Source organism: Gnatocerus cornutus, chromosome 9 (genome assembly GCF_029298725.1).
Source record: "Gnatocerus cornutus isolate USDA-ARS CGAHR chromosome 9, icGnaCorn1.1, whole genome shotgun sequence".
Classification (NCBI taxonomy): Eukaryota; Metazoa; Arthropoda; class Insecta; order Coleoptera; family Tenebrionidae; genus Gnatocerus; species Gnatocerus cornutus.
Window position 1 is genome coordinate 7,655,051 of NC_142241.1, and position 13,170 is coordinate 7,668,220.

Consider the following 13,170-nt stretch of genomic DNA (forward strand, 5'->3'; position numbering starts at 1 on the left):
TACAACTTACCAAACCAAGAATCGGAAGGTCCATAAACGACTTTGTAGCCTTTGATGACACCATTGGCGGCAGTGAGGGGTGGAGAAACCCATGAAACACGAATAGTCTGAGCTGTGAGAGTGGTACAAGTGGCCTTATCTGGAGGCTGTTCTGGTACTCCTTCAGCAGTGTACGCTTTAATGTCGTCAGATAACGGTCCAGCTCCCACTTTATTGAACGCTTGCACCACCACCGAATACTGGGTGTACGTCTTCAAATTGGAAATTTTCAAATGGTGTTCTTTTCCTTCTTCGCGACTGAATTCAACAGTTTCGAAAAGATACGGCTTTTCGGAGTTCGCAAGTCTGTAACCAACGTAGTACCCTAAGATGTCTCCATTCCATTCATCTCGAACGGGAGGTTTCCAATATACGACTAAAGAATGTTGGTCGTCGGTTTCAACCCGAATACTGGTTGGTGGTCCTCCGGGGACTTCCTCAGCGGTGATTATGGTAACAGTATCAGAAGGCTCGCTAGAACCGATTTCATTTTCTGCAACAATTCTGATGTGGTATGTTGTCGCGGGTCGAAGGGTGAAGACTCCAGCTTCTGTTTGATCACCGGGTACCAACACGCGTTCAGTGTTGCCTTCCCAACTGACTTTACTCTGTTTGTATTCGATCATGTATCTAGTTATTGGTGAGTTTCCATCGTATGGAGCGACCCAAGAGAGCTGTACCGTGCGTCCTGACTTATCTAAGACTTTCAAACCGTATGGAACTTCGGGAACTTCTTGGACAATCATGTTGATACTGGTATCATCACTACCAAAAGCATTCGTGGCCACGCAAGTGAACAAGGCGGAGTCTGAACGTTCCGTGCGTTTGATACTGAGTCCAGAGAGTACTCCATTGGCTAGGATTTCCTCTCTGATGGTGTACCGGTTATCACCTTTCGGTTCCAAGCGCTTATTATTGATATTCCATAAGATACCAATGGGTTTTTCGCCTTTAGCTTCGCATTGCAATACAGCGGGGTCACCTCTGCGTGAGGTTTGGTTCCTTAACTTAATATCAAATTGAGGGGGAGCTGCAACAGAGGGGTTAGTCATAGTTTGGGGTATAATTAGAAAAGTACCTTGGACGCTGATTTGGATCACCGCTGATAGACCAGAGCCAATACCATTAACAGCCTCACATAAATAGTACCCTTCATTGGTTTTTTGAATGTTATTAATAGTAAGAGTACCGTCCTCGACTTTAATATCGGGATTGTTGGGTTTAAAGTCTTTGTAATCGCCAGGTGATACCCCTATAATGACAAATTAGTTTCCAAGAGTATGGTCAGTACCAACTACTAACCAGTCGCCCTCTTCCATGTCACTACAGGCTTGGGGAACCCATCGGCTTTACATTCAACAGCGGCGTCAGAGCCTTGTGCAAAAGCTTTATCAGTGGGCTCTAAAATCCACCTCGGTGGCACTAAAAACGATATTTGATTAGTGTCACGTTCAGAGTTCCACTTGAAACCCTAATAATTTTGTCTGAAGCATGCATTATTGCCAAAAAATCTAATTTTTGAAGATCTCCAACACCATGCATTAGAGTGACAAATTGGAGTCTTCCAAAACTGAGAATGTGAAAGGACAACTAAAGAAAAGCATGCAAAGTTCAAATTAAAGAAAAGTGCACAGGAAGTGGAAAACGGGACCCCTAGGTCTCAGCTTAAGGAAGCGTGAAGGAGTTAGAAGGAGAAAGGGTGCAGCTGAGACCGCCTCCTCGTGCAACAAAGACAATTGTAGAAGTCGATTAGACAAAAATTAAGTGTACCATAGACATCAAGAGACGCCGTATAATGGCTAGCTCCGGCGCGATTCTGAGCAGTGCAAGTGTAATTTCCACTCTGAACTTCCGACACTGAATCTATAAGAAGTGAACTCGCCTTTTTACCAATCTGAGTCGTGACAACACCTTCGACATCACTTCCTTGAAAACTCCAACTTATGTTCAAAGGAAGATCGCCCTCTGATACTAAACAAGTCACTTGAGCTGTTTGTCCGGAATTCACGGGCGAATCACCGAAACTAAATGGGACAATGCGGGGCAAAACTGAAAAGACAAACCGACTTAAAGAAGGAAAAGAAGGAGAGTGGCAAACAAGTAAAGTGTTAACCGTTAACTAGAAGTTGCGTCGAGTAGTCGGTGGTTCCTGCGCGGTTTTTTCCGTGGCAAGTGTAATTTCCGGCGCTTGAGTAAGACACTGATTCTATAGTCAACATGGAACTTCTTTTTCCAACTTTAGCAATTGATATCTCTGGGTAGTTTTGGACGGAGATTCCGTTCAAGCTCCATTCTATAACTATGGGGAGGTCTCCTTCGGCTACTAGACAGTTGATTTGGGCGTACTGACCGGAATGGAGGGGATTTTCTTCGAAATAAAAGGGGATGATGCGGGGTGCAACTAAAGAAAAAGTGAAAATTACCCTTGACTATCAACATAGAAGAATGAGATGCGACGCCGGCGCGATTTTCTGCTAAACATGAATAGTTTCCCGTGTGGTGTTCAGCAACAGACTCAATACTAACCACGGAACTTTTTTTACCCAAAGAAGTGATAGAAACCCCTTGGATGTTAGTCAGAGGCTTCCCATTTAAAGCCCAAGAAAACTTAACAGGCAAATCCCCGCTGGACACGCTACACTGCACCGTCGTGGAGTCCCCCATATACGAGGGTTCATCCCCAAAAGAAAACGGAAGGAGTTTCGGCAAAACTAGGAAAAAAGACATCTAATCTAAGTACCATTGACTCGAAGATACGCAGCTAAATCGCCAACCCCCGCGAGGTTCCCAGCCGAACAAACGTATTTCCCAGAATGCTCAGCTTGCACAGAGTCGATATTTAATTGAACAATCCTCTTGCTGGTTCTAATCACCGTGATACCATCAACTCTTTCCACTGGTTGATCATTCAGAGTCCACGTGATGTTAATGGGAAAATCCCCTTTGTTCACGATACAAAACACCGAAACTGTGTCTCCGGAGTTGGCGGGGTCGCCGAAATCAAAGTGCGTGATCTGGGGAGGAACTGGGAAAATTGCAACATAAACAACTAAATCAAAAAAAGTTAAATGAACCATTCACTTGTAGTTCCGTCATGAATCGGGCGCTCCCGGCGCGGTTTTTGGCTAGACAAGTGTAATTTCCTGCGTGGACATAAGAGACGGATTCTATTGCTAGAATGGAGCTGCGTTTTCCCATTTTGGAGGTGGAAATCTCGGGGAAATTATCCAATTCTCTTCCGTTTAACATCCATTTGATTGTGATCGGTAAATCGCCTTCAGGGGCTAAACAGCTGACTTGTAGATATTGACCAGAATGCACGGGATTATCCTCGAAGTAAAAAGGAGTGATTCTTGGGACCACTAAAGGCAGAAACAAAACGGTAGAAGAAATGATCGGAGGTACCACTCAGAAAGCGATTTTTGATACAACAGAAGAGACCGTTTGATGAGCGTCAGTATTCACAACAAACTAAAAGGGAAAACTCGGGAGCAAAAGGAAAAATCAGGACTATCTACCCTTCACTATAAGCTTCGTCGTGTATGTGGCAATCCCTGCTCGGTTCGAAGCTAAACAAGTGTAATTTCCAGCATGATGCTCATCCACTGAGTCAATATTCAACACAGATGTCTTTTTTCCAAAAGCTGATACACCAATTCCCAGCGATTTGTCCGCAGGTTTCCCATTCAAAACCCAGGAAAACCTCACCGGCATGTCTCCTTTGCTAACGTAACAAGACACTTGCACGCTATCTCCTCTATTTGCCTCTCCGTCGAAATTAAAGGGAGTAATGTGAGGTAGAACTAAAGAAAAAAAAAACGTGAAAGTACCGTTAACGTGCAAGAACGACGAATGTTGAGCTGCGCCGGCTTTATTCTTCGCCACGCAAGTGTATTCTCCAGCGTGCTCAGCGTTTACCGAGTCTATGCTTAGTTGACTGATTCGTTTGTTGGTTCGCATGACTGAAATCCCTTGGTACGACTCAATGGGGCGATTGTTAAGAATCCACGTTATGACAATAGGGAAGTCGCCTTTGGCCACGGTACAGAAAATTGAAGACATTTCTTCAGAGTTGACTGGGTTTTCGGAGAAGTCAAAAGGAGTGATTTGGGGTGGTACTACAAAGAAAGCGAATTAAGAAGGTACCGTTCACGTGTAAAGTAGCGGAATAGGTGGTGGTTCCAGCGGAGTTCTTAGCATGGCAAGTGAATTCTCCAGCGTGCTCGGCTTGAACGGACTCGATGCTCAACTGACTGATTCTTTTATTTGTGCGCATTACTGAGATTCCTTGGATGGTTTCAACAGAACGATTGTTCAAAGTCCACGAGATCTTAATAGGAAAGTCTCCTTTGCTAACAGTGCAGGTGAGTGAAGACATGTCTTCGGAATTGACAGGATCATCGGTAAAATCGAAAGGAATAATCTGAGGGGGTACTGTAAACAAAACAAAAGTGGTACCATTCACGTGTAAAATTGCCGAGTAACTTGTGGTTCCAGCGGGGTTCTTCGCAGAACACGTGAACTCGCCTGCGTGCTCTGCCTGGACTGAATCTATACTGAGTTGACTGATACGTTTGTTGGTACGAAGAACGGAAACACCGTGAATTTCACTAGCGGTGACGTTGTTTAAGAACCAGGAGATTTCAATAGGAAAGTCGCCTTTGTTAATCGTGCAGATGACAGAAACCAACTCCCCGGAATTGATTGGTTCATCCCCGAAATCAAAGTGCACAATTTGGGGTGGAACTGTGAAAACCAACTAATAAAAAATGGAAAAAAACTGAAAAGTGCAACTACTCAGAAAAGATACCATTGATAAAAAGATTAGCGCTGTGCGACGCGTGGCCCCCTAGATTTACCGCGCTGCACGTGTACACCCCTGCGTGTTCCCTGTCGACCGAATTAATATTCAACAAGTTGGTCCGACTCCCAATTGGCATCATATTGACCCCAGAAGAAGCACCAATAGGTCTATCGTTAAGTAACCACGTGATATTCAGAGGAGTGTCGCCTTTGCTGACATGACAATTCAATTGGACGTTGTCTCCGGTGTTTAATTCGCCTTCGAACTCAAAGGGAGTGATGTGAGGAAGTACTACAGACAAAACAATAAAAAATAAGTACCATGGATGTACAATTTGGCGGAATAAGTGGCGAATCCTGCCAGGTTTTCGGCTCTGCAGGTGTACTCTCCTGAGTGCTCGGCACTAACACTATCAATACTCAAAGTGTTGAGCTTCTTGTTAACTTTGTTGATGGTGATGCCTGGTTGATGTACGACTACTTTGTTGAACAACCACGTAATATTCAACGGGAAATCGCCTTTGAGAACCGAACAGGCTACCGACACAGTGTCCCCAGAGTAAATTTGTTCGTCACCGAACTCGAAAGGTAAAATGACGGGTGGTACTGGAAGTAGTAAACAAGTAAGTACCGTTAACATGCAAGAATGTGGAGTAGCTCGTTGATCCAGCTCTATTCGTCGCGATACAAGTGTATTCTCCGATGTGCTCAGCTTGCACTGACTCTATACTTAGGGTACTGATTTTCTTGTTGACTCTAATGACGGAAATCGTGGGGTCGTGGACAGTATCGTTGTTAAGTGTCCATGAAATTTCAATGGGCAAATCCCCTTTATTGATGGAACAAGTTAAAGACGTGGACTCGCCGGTGTTGATGGGGTCTTCACCAAAGTCGAAATGTAGGATTTGGGGTGTAACTAAAGGCAAAAAGGTACTAAACAAAAGCACACTGTACCATTAACTTTTAAAAATGCGTCGTGACTTGTGGAACCCGCCGCATTTTGAGCGGTACAGGTATAAACTCCAATGTGTTCCGCCTGTACCGAATCAAAACTCAAAGTACTGATCTTCCTGCTCATTTTCAACACGGCGATGTTACCGTCGTTGCTCAAAGTCCTATTATTGTGGGACCATACAAAAGTAACCGGAAGATCCCCTTTTGTAATCGTACAAGTCAAAGAAGTGGAGTCACCAGTGTTCATGGCCTCGTCCCCGAAACTAAACGGTAAAATTTGAGGGATCACTGGAAAGTCGAGGGTGTTTGAAAGTGAACAAAACAAAGTCTAAATTAACAAATAAAGGTACCATTCACCAACAACTCTGCCGAGTATGAGAACTTTCCAGCTCTGTTCTCAGCAATACAAGTGTAGTTCCCAGCGTGCTCTGCCTGGACTGAGTCAATACTAATAGTGCTGATTTTTCTACCCGCATTGGTTACCAGAATGTTCTGGAAGTGGTACACATTTTGATTGTTGTGGTACCATGTGATATTAATAGGTAAATCCCCTTTGAAGACGGAACAAGTTAGAGATACGAGATCGCCGGAATTAACGGGTTCTTCGCCGAAGTCGAAATGGTGGATTTGAGGGGCAACTATGACAAACAACTGGTAAAAAAGGGGAAAGGATGATATAGTTAGGTACAATACTATAATTTACCGTTAACACGTAAATACGCCGAGAAACTATTAAATCCGGCTCTGTTCTGAGCTATGCAAGTGTAGGTGCCAACGTGCTCTGCTTGTACTGAATCTATCGTAACAGCGCTAACTTTCTTCCCAGCTTTCGATATCAGAATTCCTTCCTTGTTATCAATAGAAATGTTGTTATGAAGCCACGTAATGTTGATCGGAAGATCACCTTTATAAACTGAGCATTGAAGAGAAGCGAGATCTCCAGAATTTACGGATTCTTCTCCAAAATCGAAAGGTAAAATTTGGGGAGGAACTGTAAGAATTGTCAACTTTCAAGAACAAAAGAGTGACTTAGGTTACCAATAGTTTGTTAAAAGTACCGTTAACGTTTAATACAGTCGAGTAACTCGAGCTTCCTGCTCTGTTCTTAGCCAGGCACGTGTAACTTCCAGAGTGTTCTTCCTGCACTGACTCTATCATCAAAGAGCTGACTTTCTTGCCAACTTTCGAAATGATGATACCATCATTCGCTTCGACTGTTTTGTTGTTGTGTAGCCACATTATTTTAATCGGTAAATCCCCTTTGAAAACAGTACATTGAAGCGATGCCACATCCCCGGAATTAACCGATTCTTCGCCGAAATCAAAAGGCAAAATTTGAGGTGCCACTGGAATAATGTACGTAACGTATGATCGAGAGGTTTCCACAGAAGATTCGAGGCCCATGGTAAAGGTAAAGGTCTAGGATACGTGTACTATAAACCTATGAAAGTCGTACCATTAACATGCAAAATCGCTGATTGTCGGGCTTCTCCAGCAGCGTTGGTAGCGACGCAACTGTACTCTCCGACGTGCTCCGCCGCCACTGACTCTATACTCAAAGTACTCAATCGTTTATTCACAAGACTAACGACAATTCCATCGCCATGATCGACAGTTTTCCCGTTAAAAACCCAGAAGATCGTGAGTGGTAAATCTCCTTTGCTTACTGAACACGAAGCTGACGTCATATCACCGGAGTTGAACTGATCGTCACCGAAATCAAAAGGCAAGATTTGGGGTGGAACTATGGAAGAAATGTACTTTAACAGTGCGCAGGGGGTGTTAGGAGTCAAAACTAAATCAGTAGATACCATTTACGTTCAAAACCGTCGAGTAGTGAGTAGATCCAGCTTTGTTAACAGCAGAACAAGTGAATATCCCCGAGTGCATCGCTTCCACTGATTCAATACTCAAACTGCTGATCCGTTTGTTGATCTTTGAAACAGTGATCCCAGAGAAATCACCAATTGATTGGTTATTGAGGGCCCACGTGATATTTATAGGAAAGTCACCTTTGATGACAGCACACTGAACTGTAGTCATATCGCCGGAATTAACGGGTTCTTCGCCGAAGTCGAAGGGCATGATTTGAGGGAGAACTGGGTAAAAAAAGAAGGTGTGAAGAAACAGTATAAAGTACCATTAACATTTAAAAAGGCAGAGTGATCCGCAGCTCCTGCCTTGTTCTCGGCCAAACACTTGTACTCTCCTCTGTGGTGTGCCTGTACTGACTCAATGGTCATCTGACTACCTCGTTTACTCGTGTTGATTACTGAAATACCGTCGCGGGAATCCACAGGTTTGTTATTGAAAGTCCAACGGATTGTAATAGGCAAATCACCCTTCGTCACCAAACAACTGACCATGACAACGTCGTCAGAGTTGATAGCTTCATCGCCAAAGTCGAAGAACTGAATCTGGGGAGGTACTAAAAATCGGGAAAAACGGTGAGAAAATGCAACAGGAGAGGGAGGTTAATAGGTATATAATAACTAAAGTACCATTGACATTTAAAAATGCAGAATACTCCGTAACGCCTGCTTTGTTCTCAGCAAGGCACTTGTACTGTCCGCTGTGGTACGCCTCCGCCGAGTCTATAGTAACTTGACTGACTCTTTTGTTCGTCTTGCTTGTAGAAATACCATCGAATTGACCAATGGGTTTGCTGTTTAACATCCAACTGATTTTAATAGGGAGATCGCCCTTTGGTACTACACAAGTGGCTATTACTATGTCACCAGCGTTAACAGCCTCTTCTCCAAAATCAAAGGGGTTTATTTGGGGTGGTACTGTCAAAAAACTTAAGAGTGAATAGAAAATATTAAAAGTGGTTCAACTTTAAATATCAGGAAATCAAGAAATCAATCGCTGCATATGTACTGTTGAAAACGAGCGACAAGAACACGCCGCTGAACACAAAAAGTTTGCTGCAGAACTCGAATAAATCTCAGATTGGTTGCATGCCAACGAAAGGCTTGTTTGCTCGATATAGAGGAAATGGATATTTGAGTAAAATCAGAAAAATTAAAGAAGCGACAATACTCGAGTCTTTGGCGAGACTGTAATTTAAGATCCAGAAGACATCTCACGCTTTAAACAATATGCAGATGAGGATTTTTTTTTCATTTCTACATGTCGTTACGTTAAAAACACCAATAGTATAAAGTTTCATTAAAAAAAATACAATGATAATTCGATTTTATAGATGAATTTGAAGATCCACCTTTCCTTCGTTCTAAAATGGAGAAAGGGAGTGAAATCGGATTAACACGGATAAAGAATTATTTCATTGGCTCGGCTTGTACTTATCAAAGTATTTTTTATAACAAAAAAACAACACGAACAACCAACTGGAGCGATTATTTCTTGCGTGATTTTTCATTGGCTGGATTCGAAACTGTTTACTGGTTAAATTTCCGTCATGTACAAAAAAAGAATCGAATTCATTGGCTCTTGTAATAAATCAGAAATAATAGCATGATAAGAATTCAAACAAAAAAGCACTCTCTCATTCCCACTACATGTATTGGCCCGCCCCTCAACCTATGATAGCTCGTACGGTTAAAATATTAATTTGTGATCCAATAAGGTGGGAGTTTGATTGCGGTATTGAAAGACTGTTATTTATCAGGACTCTCCGGCGAACTGATTCTATCGTAAGCTGCTAGCTCTTTTATTATTCATTATATTGATCTTGTCGAAAAGTCTTAAGAATGAAAAAAATCGCCTTTTGTAAAAGCATCTAGAATTAATGGCTTTATTGCCAAAGTCAAAGGATAAATGTGAGGAGGAACTGGAAAACAGAACTGTAGAAAATAATGAAAAAATCACCATTTACGCGTAAATACGAAGAAAAACTCGTATTCCCGGCTGTATTCGTCGCGATACAAGTGTACTCTCCGGAGTGGTGAGCTTGAACGTCGTCGATGGTCAACTGACTCACTCGTTTCTTAGTCTGCATGACGTTGATACCTTCGATGCTTTCGGCAGCTTTACCGTTAAGCTGCCATGAGATTTTAATAGGAAAGTCTCCTTTAATCACAGCGCAAGTCACTAGAGCCATTTCGCCGGAATTAATAGATTCGTCGCCAAATTCGAAAGGGTGGATTTGTGGGGAAACTAAGGAAAACAAAAACTAAGTTAGGTACCATTCACGTTTAAAACTGCAGAATGACTGATCGTCCCCGCTTTGTTCACGGCAGTACACACATAAGTCCCGGCGTGCATCGCCTCCACGGAATCGATGCTAAGAGTGCTTGTTCTTTTACTAGTTTGACCAACAGAGACACCGGCTATTGTTGCAATAGGTTGATTGTTGAAGCTCCACGTAATTTTCAAGGGGAGATCACCTTTAGAAACGGCGCAGTTGACAGACGCCATGTCTCCTGAATTAGTGCTCTCTTCACCGAAGTCAAAAGTAACGATTTGGGGTGGTACTAAAGAAAAATTGAAAGAAATGAAACTGTTTCCTAGATTAGGAGCGACTTGTGGTGCGAGGAAGTATGGATAGCTACAGTACTACAAGAAACAAAAGAACTACAAAAGTACCATTGATAACTAAAGTCGTCACGAACGCAGTAGTAGCCGCGCGGTTACTCGCCAAACACGTGTAATTCCCCACGTGATTTCTCTGGACGTTGTCGATGCTCAAAGTACTGACTCGCTTCGATGCTCGGTTAATAAAAATTCCGTCGTTTTCAACAACCGGTTTGTCGTTCAGACTCCACGTTATATTCAGAGGGTAATCTCCCTTCGACACCGTGCACTGGACAGAAACGCCATCTCCTTCGTTAACCGAGTCCTCTCCGAAATCAAAGGGGATAATCTGGGGTGGTACTGGACAAAAAAGTTAGTCAACACACCATTGATGTTCAAATCTGCTGAAAACGTGGTACTTCCGGCAGGGTTAGAAGCAAAACAAGTGAATCTTCCTGCATGTTCTGCTCGTACTGAGTCGATAGTTAAAATGCTGACACGTTTAAGATGACTAATGATGACACCTTGTGACTCATCAATAGTCTGATTGTTCAAATTCCAAGTAATCTTCAACGGGTTATCTCCTTTCGAAACAGTACACTGAACAGAAACAGTATCGCCCTCGTTGACCGACTCTTGTCCGAAATCAAAGGGTAAAATCTGGGGCGGAACTGGAAGTACGTTCGGTTGAAAGAGGAAATGTGCATCAAGAGGCAAAACAACGACGGATAGTACCGTTAACCGTTAAATAAGCCGAGTGACTATTTGAGCCGGCTTGATTGGTTGCTGTGCACGTGTACTTCCCAGAATGCACCGCTTGTACTGAATCTACGTTAAGCGTACTAAACCTTTTCATCTTCATGACTGTTATTCCTTCGTTGTTCCCAACGGTACGATCGTTGAGGCTCCAAGTGAGGTTCAACGGTGAGTCTCCTTTGAGTACCGTGCACTGTACCGAAACAGTCTCTCCCGAGTTGATCGGTTCGTCCCCGAACGTAAACGGGAAAATTTGAGGAGATACTGAAGATGGTAAAGGTACAGGTTCGCAACTTAAAACAAAACAACTAACAACACGACAAAGTACCGTTAACATCTAGAAAAGCAACATATTTCGACTTTCCAGCCGCATTCGTGACGACACAAGCGTATTCGCCCTTATGATGAGATTCCACTGAATTAATATTGAGAATACTGGCTTGACTGCCGAAGGAAGAGATCGAGATTCCTCGCGTGTGATGGGTAATGTGTCTGCCATTGAAAAACCATTTGATTTTAAGGGGACGATCGCCTTTGGGGACATAACACGTCAAAACGGCTGTGTCGCCGGCATTTAATGGACCATCGAACTGAAAAGGACTTATGATAGGTGCCACTGTAAAAAAAATTCAACGGGACAAAATAACACATGGGCCTCTTCTGTGAAATGTACAAACAAAATGAGATTGTTACAAATGGTGAGTTTAGCTGGAAAGCATGATCTACACTCACGTCTTACCTTACGATGGAACTCTACGCTCTGAAAGAAATACAACAACTTAATAACATATACACGCGCTGATGGGGGTTTACATATAACGTAGCCGACGAGACTGAAATTCACGCACAGTGGAAAATAGTACATTAGTTACTGTCTCGCTGTCACATCGTGTCTTTATTTTCAGCTCCTTGATCCTGTGGTGAATAACAAATTCCATCGAATCCACGTGTGACAGCAGACTTTCAACCAAACACAACGAACATAACTTACCCATCACTTGAACTTCCAAAGAGCTCCGCGCGCTGTATCCTTGAGAATTCTTGGCGACGCAATCATAAGTCGCTTGGTCTGATGCCCGCTCTACGTTCTCAATGATGAGAGTTCCATTTGGGAAAACTTTCTGCTTCCTGTTGATCGGCAACAACCTTCCATCTACAATTCAGAGTTAAAACAGTTCAACACCTCTCCAATCTCACCTCTTTCCCAGACAACAGTCTCCACAGGATGGCCAGCGAAAGGACAATGAACAATTAGAGTCCCACCTGCGACGATCGCTTGTTTTTCCATCGAACGAACGAAAGGTAACCCATAGACGTTGATTCTTGCAGAATGATCGGCCGAGCCGACTTTGCTGCTCGCGACGCATCTATAAAGTCCTCCGTCGTTGGTATGGATGGCGCTGATGTTTAAATGCGAGACCACATCCCCATTCACTGTGACATACTGTCCAATTTGGTTCCTTTCATTGTTAGACAGCCGCCTTCCGTACAATTCCCATGTGATTTCAGGCGTGGGGTTCCCGGATGCGATACATTTCATAAACACTGAGTTTCCTGGCTGGACAGTTTCCTCGTTGAACGCGTGACGAATCTGTGGGGGTTCAAAACGACCTCCTAGTTTCAATTCGGCGGTGGCTTCGGCGCTCTCTTGGTCGTTTCGAATAAAGCACTGATACATTCCTTTGTCTTCTTTGCGAACTGATTCGATTCGCAACACCGCGTCGCTGTGATCGATAGGGTGACCATCTTTTAACCAGCTGATTGTCTTGATTGGGTTTCCTGTAGACACTTTTTTACAAACTACTTAAATCGGGTAATAACTCACCTTCAAAGTTGCAAGTAAACACAGCAGGTCTTCCAAAATCGATGGTCTGAACTTGTGGTTCGATCTTGGCTTTCAACGGGGCAGTGACGGTCAAGACGGTTTCTACGCTTTCCCCGCCGACAGAGTTGTTAACGACGCAAAGATACTTTCCGGAGTCTTCTACTCGTGCTTCGCGGATGATGAGGGTTCCAGCAACTTGCTTGACGCGGTCGTTAAGAGTCACTGCTTGTTTCCTGGTGGTGCCTTCGACGAACTTGTACCACCTGGAACAATAGAGATTGAAGGTGACCAAAGAGGAAGCAAGAAGTGGAATGACA

The 13,170-nt window shown here is 43.4% G+C and overlaps 1 protein-coding gene across 50 annotated transcripts in view; it reads right to left on the bottom strand.

The window, feature by feature from the left end:
- Dscam1 (Down syndrome cell adhesion molecule 1) overlaps positions 1-13,170 on the bottom strand; it is a 34,213-nt gene that overhangs the window by 6,310 nt on the left and 14,733 nt on the right. For 27 of the 50 annotated variants that reach the window (XM_088044546.1, XM_088044547.1, XM_088044509.1 and 24 more), the window contains exons 6-12: positions 12,854-13,116; positions 12,226-12,807; positions 12,020-12,181; positions 8,298-8,585; positions 1,342-1,461; positions 1,118-1,291; positions 11-1,069 (exon numbers count right to left, since the gene is read on the bottom strand). In XM_088044546.1, the coding sequence (XP_087900672.1) occupies positions 11-1,069; positions 1,118-1,291; positions 1,342-1,461; positions 8,298-8,585; positions 12,020-12,181; positions 12,226-12,807; positions 12,854-13,116 (2,648 nt within the window). Of the gene's footprint in view, positions 1-10; positions 1,070-1,117; positions 1,292-1,341; positions 1,462-3,113; positions 3,402-3,557; positions 3,843-3,869; positions 4,158-4,185; positions 4,474-5,163; positions 5,449-5,473; positions 5,759-6,146; positions 6,435-7,252; positions 7,541-7,936; positions 8,225-8,297; positions 8,586-9,627; positions 9,916-9,944; positions 10,233-11,007; positions 11,293-12,019; positions 12,182-12,225; positions 12,808-12,853; positions 13,117-13,170 lie in introns of all 50 variants that reach the window. The other 23 variants (XM_088044522.1, XM_088044559.1, XM_088044550.1 and 20 more) reach the window with 12 other exon arrangements.